The 10,905-nt window shown below is 36.2% G+C and overlaps 1 protein-coding gene across 1 annotated transcript; it reads right to left on the bottom strand.

The window, feature by feature from the left end:
• Positions 1-607: 607 nt before the first annotated feature.
• On the bottom strand, positions 608-9,591 carry LOC113440475 (interstitial collagenase-like). Its single transcript, XM_026706895.2, has 10 exons — positions 9,183-9,591; positions 8,490-8,734; positions 6,765-6,913; positions 6,534-6,662; positions 5,298-5,459; positions 4,580-4,697; positions 4,283-4,416; positions 3,377-3,533; positions 1,954-2,057; positions 608-916 (listed from the first exon to the last, which is right to left on the bottom strand). Exons 1-10 carry the CDS (start codon positions 9,288-9,290, stop codon positions 813-815), a joined length of 1,410 nt encoding a protein of 469 aa, XP_026562680.1. The 5' UTR covers positions 9,291-9,591; the 3' UTR covers positions 608-812.
• Positions 9,592-10,905: the final 1,314 nt, after the last annotated feature.

A 10,905-nucleotide genomic window follows, 5' to 3' on the forward strand; every position in this document is an offset into this window, starting at 1 on the left:
TCCCAATATTTCTTTTTTTTTTTTCCTAAAAATTTTCCAAAAAACGGACATTATTGGCACTTTCTTCCAGTAAGAGCAACCTACAGGCCTAAATATACAGACTGAATTCTATAGGGTACATTGTGATATGGAAAGATTAGCGATATAATGGATATTATTATGGAGTCCATAGTATAAAGTACGTAGTAATACTGCAGAATATTTTAGCTATGTTTTTATCCTGAAAAATCAGGATGACTGAAAGCCTCATTCATAAATGTACTTCATCATTGGATGACTGTACTATGAAAACGTGTTGCTGGAAATTTTTACATCTGTGACTAATATACATCAAACAGCAAATATAAATTTCTCATATTGCCTCACATTCAGTGAAGTGAATTAACATATTCAATGGTGACTTCTCAAATCAGTTCATGGTAAATGAAATATTTTATACGTAGAAGTTAATGTGGATAAATATTATTTCCCTTTTTCATGTTTTTGGCTAATTTTGCCAGCATCTTATGAATTTCTTTAATTAGTTACTCCAGAGTACAGCAATGTAATTCTTCTGTAATGTAGTAATATTTGCATATGTTTAAATAAAAGAAGCAATCACCATAAATTTCACAAAATAGTTTATTCATTGATCAGAATATATTATATTTACATATTAGAGTTTAATGTAGTTAATCAGCTGAACTTGCTTTACATTTATAGGAAAAACAAAACCACAGGTTATTACTGCATTCTCAGTCAAGCTTGTTAAATTCTGTGATGCCTGTAAATCAGAATTAGTTGTAACCAATAAGTAGCATTGATTAAATGCTTTAACAATTCAGCCAAGCATTGCTTCTTCGAATGGGCCGAACAATTCTTTCATTCTTAGGGTCAAACTGAAACACTTTTGTTCCTCGGAAGAAATAGATATATCCTGGGGGAGGAGAAAAAAAAAAAGAAAGAAATATAAATAAAAAAATCTGTTTTTTTTTCAGACCTAAAGATAAGTTCCTCTTTACAGATTTCTAATGTGAATTTAAAGAAGATTTGAATTAGATGTGTAAAAACATTCATGATAATATTAATTAGAACAGACTTTGTTCTTAAGATAGGATGAGATTCTGTAACTTTAAGCCAACAATAACGTCCAACAGGGGGATAAAAAGCAAAGGTATATCTTGTTTATTTTTGAGACTTGGATTACATATTGTCTAAACCGGGGATATCAAACTCACGTTGTCACAGCAGCATCATGTGACGTATCGTGACTTTTTTCCCCTTTGCTAAACCAGGCATGGGCATGGCCAGCACATGATGTATCCGGCCAACGGACCAGGAGTTTGACAGCCCTGGTCTAAACTTTGTTTAAGCATAGTTTATGAATCAATGATTGATTGGGCTTGTACAACAAAAGCTCATTAAGTCCTACATAATGATTTACAGATATTAGTGTCTGGGTTCATCATATAAAATATGAAGCCTCATGACAACCAGCCATTTGAATCCAACCAATTGTGATTTAGTCCTTAGGTCATTGCTGCTCGTATTTTATATCATAAACTCTGATTCAGCAAAATTTAGATTTAAAGCCATGCATGAACATAGCTACAGGCTTCATTTATTTTTATTTGCTGAATTAATAGATGATAGATGCCTTTGTACACTTAACATTTGCTAGTCTTTATGGTGCCACAGGTCTCTTGTGATTTTTTAAAAATGAAGATGAAGTAAAAAAATTCAAAATAGTTAAAGGAGTGTTACAAAAACCACTATCTAAAATGAAGGGCCTCCTAAATGCAGAAGGTTTAAAAGTTATAATGCCCAGTGCAGTGTATAACCCATTATGTATACTCTATTATACTGGAAAGAAAGCATTTAATAATGCTGATGATAATATAAATACAAGTTAAGTCAACCTGAGTTCTAGGTAAACCTTGTTTCTCTACGATAGCATCTGACTCCTTTACTTACCATTGTCATACAAAGTAGCATCAATTCTGGGTTTAATCCCTTTAAAATCTTGGGCTATATTTCTGGGGTATCCTTTTTCCATTCTTTGTTCCATTTCATTGTATCTGAATGGAGATTACAAATGCCATTATTGAAAAGCAATATAAAAGTCTCTTTAATTAAAGGAAAAAGGATTCAAGTTGACAATGATCAATTGAAGAAGCCAAGCCAAATACAAGAAATGAAAATTTTCTCAATATACTTTTCTCTCTAAGGAGAAAATGACTCTATGGCCATATCCAAGATTTGCCACTGCCTTCTTCTGTTTTTTTTTTTTTTTTAAACTCTGCAGTTTATCTTTGATATTGCTTGAACATCTCAAAGGCAGACCTGACTCTCAAAAGTTCCCATGCTGGATACGTTCATTCAGGTGTTCTCAAAAACCACTTGCAAATTTTGGATGTTTGGTTGTTGTACAACTTTTTAAAGAAGGTGCAGAGAACCAGTCACCTTCTGAGCCATTGAAAACCAAACTCAGCTTCTGAATTATGAGGATAGCCACAAGCCAAAAATGGCTGCCTGCCATTAAGAAATGTGGGAAAGGTCCAGCTTAAAATGGCTGGATTTGGTTCCCATTGAAGAAGATAATCGTGCTCAAAGTCCAGTGGATTTCAGTGGAAAATAAATTCATTTAACAGTCTTGAGTCCAATATGTTTTTTTTTTTTCAAATGACAAAAATGACTTTGGGCGACACATTTGAATGAGTACTCCTTCTAAATCCCAGGAAGCCAGTCAAGATTGAGAATGTTATCTGAGAAAGGACTGGCAAATAGAACGCTTCCTAGGAAGTGCCTCAAATGGAAGAAGAAATTTGAGAAGGCTTTGTTTTGTTCCAATATTAGGTATGAAGAATGGGCAAATCAGGGAATATCTGTCTCCATCTGTTATGATCTGATTCAAGTTGGATTTCCAGATTTTTTTCTTTGAAATAAAACCTGGCCAAATTCAACTGCCTTTCCTTTGAATCAAATATTCAAGCAGATTATCCACACATTTGTATTAGGCATTAAAAGAACCTTATGCGTTATATACTTTGCTTTATCTGACCAATCAATGTAAGCAAAACTGAAACATAAGAATTTCTAGCATGTTCTCCTGGGGTGTGTTCCTCCAGGATAACAGCTGATTGATTGGCAACATCTGCTGCTGATCCAAAGGAAATCTATGTTATACTTTCATGCTCTATTCATGTACAACAGGCCTTGGGCTTGGAGCACAATGCATACCCACCAACTTGCAGATTTTGACCTCTTTTGATTACCATCTTACCAATACACTATTATATATACATTTCAGTTATACATTGCTTATTAAAGATTAATGCCTTAAGACTAACAACATTGTAAGCAAATCATATTAAGATTGCACAACACCGATCCATACCTCCAATACTTGTTCCCAATGAAAAAATAGGTCTTTCCAGTTTCTGGATTGCTGAATGCAGCATCAATTTTCTTCACATTTCTTGGTAATCCAAATCTGTAAATACTTTGAGCCTGGTCAACTATATCATATCCGCTTAGAACCCAATATTTGTTTCCTAAAAAAGAGAAGAAATAATATTAAATGTAAGTATATTTCTTGATAATCTAGGCCAGGGGTGTCAAACTCGCGGCGTCATGTTGTTGTCATGTGATGTATTACAACTGCCCCCATTTGCTAAAACTGGGGTGGGCGTGGCCAGTGCATGATGCATCTGGGCTGTGGGCTGTGAGTTTGACACCCCTGCCCTAGTCTTTCCCCAACTTTGGTTAAGAAAAATATTACTTCAATATTGAAAGAATGATCACTTCTGAGCCTTGTCGTATTTCCCACTGTTACACATGGGTTCTGGAGAAACTGGATACTGGTTTTAAAAGAAAAATTGAGCTTTTTTTAGATGCTTAAAATTCTACACATGGGCATTCATAACTCAGGGGTCTGTGTGTCTATTTCAGTGGTGGCATGCTACCGGTTCAAACTGGTTCATCCAAACCGGTAGTAAAAAGAAAGCCTCCAATCAGCTGAGAGGAGGAAAAAAGCCTGGGATCAGCCAAGAGGAAGAAAACAAGCCTCCAAGGATCAACTGAGAGGATAAAAGACCAAAAAGTGCATGGGAGGGTTGGAGGGTCGCTCCTAGCTTTTCGTTTCTTCATCCTCTCAGCTGATTGGCTTGTTAGAGGTGCACACGTTAGCGGGAGACATTGGTGTATCGAACAAAGGCTCCCTCTTCTTTCCCAACAATTCTTTTTCGGCTATGGTAAGAACAAGTCTCATTAAATTTATAATCAAAGCGTTTTCATTACTCACCTTTAAAAATTATAACGTTATCTTGCCCAGAGTTCTCATAAGCAGCATCAATATTGGAAGGCAGAGTTGGCCAGAAAAAAGAAATGAAATACAGTTCCACATTGTATATCTGTGGGTGTTTACGCCAGAAGTGTCTAATTGTAAAACAGAAGTGGCATGCTGTTAGCAAATGTGGCATCTTTTCGAAGAGGGAAAATTTAGCTGGAGTTCCATATCATAATAATATAAGGGTCATCTCCTGTTTATTGGGAAAATATTACTCAACCTATTTTAAAGTATTTTAAAAATGCAACTTACCTGTCCTTAAAGAACAAATATTCTCCACGTATGGTGGCAACAGCATCAAAAGTAGTCTTAGCAGAACATGCTTCTGGTGTAGAGGGTCCTGTTGGTTGTATTGGGTTCTCTGTTTTTCCTACATAATGATTTAAAAAATGATATGGAAGCTATTAAATAGATGCTAAAACAATTGTAGTTATCAATTATTTGCTTTTTAATGTTAGTGTTTGGAGTAGTACAAATTCCAATGTGACTTTGCTAGTAGTGGGGAATTTTAGCTAGAATGAAATTAATTATTACCCTATTTTAAGGAGTATAACTGGAAGAATATGTTAGTTACAAGGTATCAGAATTTTTTCTTTTGGAAATCTTACTCAAATGAATAGAAGCTTGCAAGTAGCAGTGCTTGTACTGCTTGGCAAATGTTTGTTTACTTTTGGTAATCAAGTTGCAAAATAGCAATAACACTAGATGCATATACCGCTCCACAGTGCTTTACAGCCCTCTCTAAGCAGTTTACAGAGTCAGCATATTGCCCTCAACAATCTGGGTCTTCATTTTACGGATCTCAAAAGGATGGAAGGCTGAGTCAACCTTGAGCCGGTCAGGATCGAACTCCTGGCAACAAGTCTGCAAGACTGTATTCTAATCACTGCACCACTAATGTGGACTTAGGCATGCTTTCTAGTCTAAGAGCATCCCATTCAGTTTAGGATTTGATTTCTCTTGGCCATACCATAGATAGCTTGAATGCCATTGATATCATCCTGTGGAAGACGAAATGATTTTGGTGCCGTGTAGGAGTAGTTAGGAAACATCAAGGCTCCCACATCCGTGGAATGAGACAGACCCAATGAATGGCCAATCTCATGAGCAGCAACAAGAAACAGATTACGGCCTAGAGGGAAAAATGAGAAAGAAAATCCTTTTTGTAGAAAGCAATGAGAAATTCATAACTGATCTACTCCTCCTTCAGATTAAAAAAAAATCAAAATTCAGCATTTAGCACGTAAAGAAGAAGAAATAGTCCCATCTAGGTTTAGTAATCATAGTTGACAGAGAAGGAAAAGGGCTTGGCTCTCTCCCAAGCCCTTCTCCTTCTATTTATAGGTAATTAATTTACCTATAAATAGGTACCTATAATTTACCTAATTTATAGGTAATTAAAGCATGTTTCATTTGTCTCTAAAAAAATCTTTTTGTTTATAAACTTCCTTTCCATTGGAAAGAACAAAGTTGCTGCAATAGAGAAGGCAGTGTGGATTGGGAGATAAATCTGAAGCAGAGGTAGTCAGCAGGTTCAGCAGGTTCTGACCAGTTCTGGAGAACTGCTAGCGGAAATTTTGAGTAGTTCATAGAACCGGTAAATACCACCTCTAATTGGCCCCGCCCCCATCTATTCTCTGCCTCCCGAGTACCAACTGATTGGCTGGGTCTTCTTTTGTTGCCCTGCACAGGAGAACAAAGCTGGAAAGCAGGTTAGTGGGGTGGGGAGGGAATGGGATTTTGCAGTAACCTTCCCCTGGAGTGGGGTGGGAATGGGGATTTTACAGTATCCTTCCCCTGCCGTGCCCACCAAGCTATGCCCACCAAGCCATGCCATGTGGCCCACCAAGCCATGCCCATAGAACCGGTAGTAAAAAAAAATTGAATCCCACCGCTGATCTGAAGACTTGGGGAGTTGGGAAAGGAAAGGCAGGATTTGAAATAGAATTGGGTCTATTTTCTGTACCATTCAACCTGCTCAGTGATTGCAAACTACTTGCGATAATGACTGCTTTACAGTTTAAGTAAATAAAGGAAATTCCTAGTCAAGTTCATCCAGGTTCTCGGAGATAGTAACCTCTATTGTGGAAGCTGTCCGATATTTCCAGGTCTACTATCTCATCTGACTACATCTGTAGATAAATTTCAGGGGCTTATATCCTTGCATAATCTGTATGTTTACAGTTCAAGAATGATTTAGACATACCTCTTGGGCCATCTTTTGTCCAAAATTCTTCTTCATCAAAATGAGCATCTCCACCAATATGTTTCCCTGGTTGAAAAGCATGAGCCAGGATTCCATCAGGACCATCAAATGGAGAATTATCACCATGGTCTAAATGCAGAAGAAGTAAGGAGTTCAATTAGGCAGTTAATTTTTGCTTCAGCAATGGTCCCTGAAGCCAGGCTCAGCTCAGGGCTAAACCTATATGGTTACCTCTGGTATGGAAAGACATCATAATATCCGCTTCACCATCATAGAGTCTTGTGAAAGTTAGAGGTGAAACATTGCTCCAGACTTCAAATGCTTTTCTGATGGCTTCATCTGTATCGGATGGATGCATATCTGAAGTGTAGCTTACAATCCTTTGAAATGAAAGAGGAGTAAATTATTAGGCAGCCACAAGAGTGGTCTATCTAAACCAATATTGGAGATACTGAGTCACAGCAGCTTTCCAGGATTCCAGAACTATCTGAACCTGCAGGAAAGGAACCTTTTACACAGAAAGCAGTGGTTTTTTTACTGAACCTAAAATTTATTTTATGTATACCCCACCTTTATTATTTTTACAAATAACTCAAGGAGGTGAATGTATCCAACACACCTTCTTCCTCCTTTTTTCCCCAAACAGACACCTGCAAGATGAATGGGTAACTGAAAGAGAATAACTGGCCCAAAGTTACCTAGCCAACTTTTATGGCTAAGGTAGGATTTGAACACATTCATGGTTTCCAACTTTCTAGTTTGTTGCTTTAACTACTAGACCAAAGTGGCTCAAATGGAAATTCATCATATTAAATGGAGTCTGGGTAGGCCTTAGCAAAGTTTCTTTTCATAAGGGCTTAAAGCATTTAACAACAACAGCAACAACAGCAAGTTGAAGAAAAAGAACTGGAAAAAAAATCACGAAATATCGTGACCTGGTCATCAAAACTATGCAATTATGGATGAAACATGTAACATTGATACCCATTGTCATCAGGGCACTTGGTACCATGTCCAAGAATTTTACTAAATACATCAAGAAATTGCAGTTTCCTGCAATAACACCAGCAGAACTGCAAAAGCTACTCAGAACATCGTACATCTTAAGCAGGTATTTGGTTGATACCTAGGATTCTGGCAGCAACCCGTATCAACCATCAGCACCAGTCAATGGTATTTGTGATGCATTTTTGAATGCTCAGTTGACTGAGTTTTATGCTTAATGAATAAAAGAAATAATAATAATAATAATAATAATAATAATAATAATAATAATAATAATAATAATAATAATAATAATGGCAGAACTAAAAATGATTTCTATCCCAGTGAGCAGAAAGGGAAATTTTCACTTTTGGGATCCTGATTTAATTTGCTGCTCTGAAGTTTCTCTTTAGGTTTCCTTTTTTTTAAAAAAAAAACAATAAATACTACATTAAAAGGCATTTAGATGTGATTTGGTGCAAAAGCTGCCTCTTTTCCGACAACAAGTTTTTTGAGATTCTGCTGGATGTGATGGCCCATATTTGCTTCCAGCTAAATCAATGTTAAAAAGCTTTTACTTGATTGATAAACATTCTGCGATTTCACAAAGTAAATACTTGTTGTCAGTGGGAGGCCAGTCTGATCCCTGGTGTACTAAACAAGATTTCTCCTTTTGAATATCTCCTAGTCTTAAGCAGGTGTTTGAAAATGTGCTACAAAATAAGAAAGTTTGCAAAACATTAAGAGAAATTTCTCATCACTAAATGGACTGGATGCTAAGACTAATCAAAGCTCATATTTTCTTTTGATTCAGGGGCATCTGCTGGAAGGAGGTTCAAAAAAGGGAAACGGACGGGGATTCAATCATGTGATTGTGATTTTGACTTTTTTTCTCCCTCTTCTCTGATACCCCTACCTGTATGCTAAGCTTATAACTATTTTTTTTTTAAAAAGTACCATAAATCCTTTTACCTGTAGGTAATACTGGTTTTCTCCCATTTAGGATTGCCATCTAAAAGAACAAATGACGCCAAGTCAGGTACACCACATCTGGGCTTCTTCATCACTGCCAAAGTTTTCAGGTCAGGCTTTCCAGTCACATTCAGCCCAAAAAATTTTTGCATTTTTTTGAGATCTTCAGTCAAGATTTCATTTTCATCCATACGGATCTTAGCTCTTCTCTCATCATTGGATTGGTAGAAGGTCTTTAAGTATTTCTGATCGGAAACAAAAGTAAAGTCACTCTGAATTTTTTGTTAAAAAAATTAAAACTAAAAGAAACCAAGCGAGGGAAATTTTGATATCCAACAGATCCAAAAATCATCCAATGGCTTTGGGGAAGAGGATGAAGATTCTTCCCATAAATTTGAAGGTTAAAGTCCCAAAAAATACAATTTACTTTTTTTTAACAAAATGAACCCCTAAAAAGATGTAGCTTTTTTTAATGATGGTGCAAGCTTAAGGGGGACAGACTGTTTTATAGAAATGGACTTTAACCCATTATCTTAAATAACGACACTTTTACTACGAAGTATAATAAAAAGATGAGACACATCTCACAAGACACAATGGTAAAAAATTAATCCAGGATAGAAAAGTTAAAAGTAGAATTCAGTAAAGTTAGAGTTCAAGTAAAACTTTAGCAATTTTTGAGTGTATATTTACCTTCACTAAATCCATGTCAGCATCATTGATTGGTGAATTCACGGGAGTGGCAAAAGCAGATAAGTTGCAGGTGAGAAACAGAAACACCCAAATTGAGAGTCCTGTCATAGTTAAAATCACTGCAGATGCCTCTTGTCCTATAAAATATTTATTCCCCTTTCAATGTTTCTGGGTTTCAACCATCCTCAGTTTATATAGAAGTTGAACACTTATCTCTGTTCTGACTCACTATCCTCCGATTGGCAATCAAGGAAGGAGTCATCCATGAGCCATAACATTTTCACAACTCCTTGGGCTAATTTAAAAAAAGGACCCCCCTCCAGTTATGAGAACATACTCAGATAGTAATGCTTAAGCATTATTTTCACCTTACACAGGTTTCACCATTGAAGGTTAAAAGTCAAAATAAAGAAGAAAGAAGGATGTTCCCGGGGTGTGCATCTCATTTAGTTCGTTGGTCTTTCGAAGATATTTTCTCCTCACACTCCCAGGAATCCTTTATTTTACTGGTATTTAGGCTGAGTTTAGAAAGGAGGAAGATATGTACAAGACCTCATAACTAATCAGAGAATCCTGGGGTTGGAATATGTCATTGAGGCCACAGAGTCCAATTTTTTGCTCAGTGCAAAAATCCAAAATATTTGAGACATATGGTTTTCTAATCTTTGCTTGAATCTACGATTTTTCTGGGCAATTGGTTCATTGTTGGACTTTAGGTTAGGAACTTTCAAAAATCTTCCAAGAGAATTCATGTTCTTCTTTTTGCAGCTACCTCACTTCAATTTATAATTAATTACGTTCCAAGATGTTTATTACAAGTACTAGGATTTTAGTATGATAAGATATGTTGTCATATAATTGCATTTATGATTTCTTTTTTCCTAAATGAAGAAATTTGCATATATCTCTGTAAACTGACATTTTCCTCACCTGTACCAATTGTTTTTAATTTTATTTATATTTTCAGCTCCATATTGTTTTGTATCATTTGCATTCCCTCTACCTTTTTCATTTAAGGATTTAATTAATGTACTGAAAAGGAGGTCCTAGGACAAATCTTGTGGATACCACTTGATACCCCATTTGAGATTGATCCTTCTTCGATTCAGATTCTTGATCCAGTCTTTGACCCAATTATGAATCCATTTAATGGATAATCCATCCAGGCTAACTTTAGCTAACTAGCAAATCAGAATATTGTGGAGTTATGATAGTTACCATGTCTCAAGGTCATGTGATCACCTTTTGTGATTTTTCTAACAAGGAAAGTCAATAGGGAAGGTCATAAAATGGGGCAAAGCCCACTTAATAACTGTCTCACTTTGGCAACATAAATGTTGGGCTCAATTATGTATGGCATTTTGATCATGTAGGGAAAGAAGAAGAAGAAGAAGAAGAAGAAGAAGAAGAAGAAGAAGAAGAAGAAGAAGAAGAAGAAGAAGAAGAAGAAGAAGAAGAAGAAGAAGAAGAAGAAGAAGAAGAAGAAGAAGAAGAAGAAGAAAAATAATAATAATTAGATCTGTCTGGCAATATCCAACAGACTGTTTTCCTGTCTACAATATCTCCCCTCCACCCACACTTTCAAGACAGGGAAAACGTTTGTTCTCTTTGAGTCATCTGGCACTCCAAAATGATTTCTCAAACATAATTCATAAAAGTTCAGCCAGATCATCATCTAGTTTCAGTACCCTGAGATTATGAGAACCATTTTGCTGCAGTCATT

The sequence above is a fragment of the Pseudonaja textilis genome, chromosome 7 (assembly GCF_049901715.1).
Source record: "Pseudonaja textilis isolate UNSWEBS1 chromosome 7, rPseTex1.2, whole genome shotgun sequence".
NCBI lineage: Eukaryota > Metazoa > Chordata > Lepidosauria > Squamata > Elapidae > Pseudonaja > Pseudonaja textilis.

Bases quoted from the DNA above. Each gene is read 5' to 3' on its own strand.
- LOC113440475 (XM_026706895.2), bottom strand. From the start codon at position 9,290: ATGACAGGACTCTCAATTTGGGTGTTTCTGTTTCTCACCTGCAACTTA. The intron at 8,735-9,182 runs GTAAATATACAC...GTTTCCGATCAG, and splicing joins CTGACATGGATTTAGTGAAG to AAATACTTAAAGACCTTCTA. The intron at 6,663-6,764 runs GTAACCATATAG...TTCTGCATTTAG, and splicing joins GATGTCTTTCCATACCAGAG to ACCATGGTGATAATTCTCCA.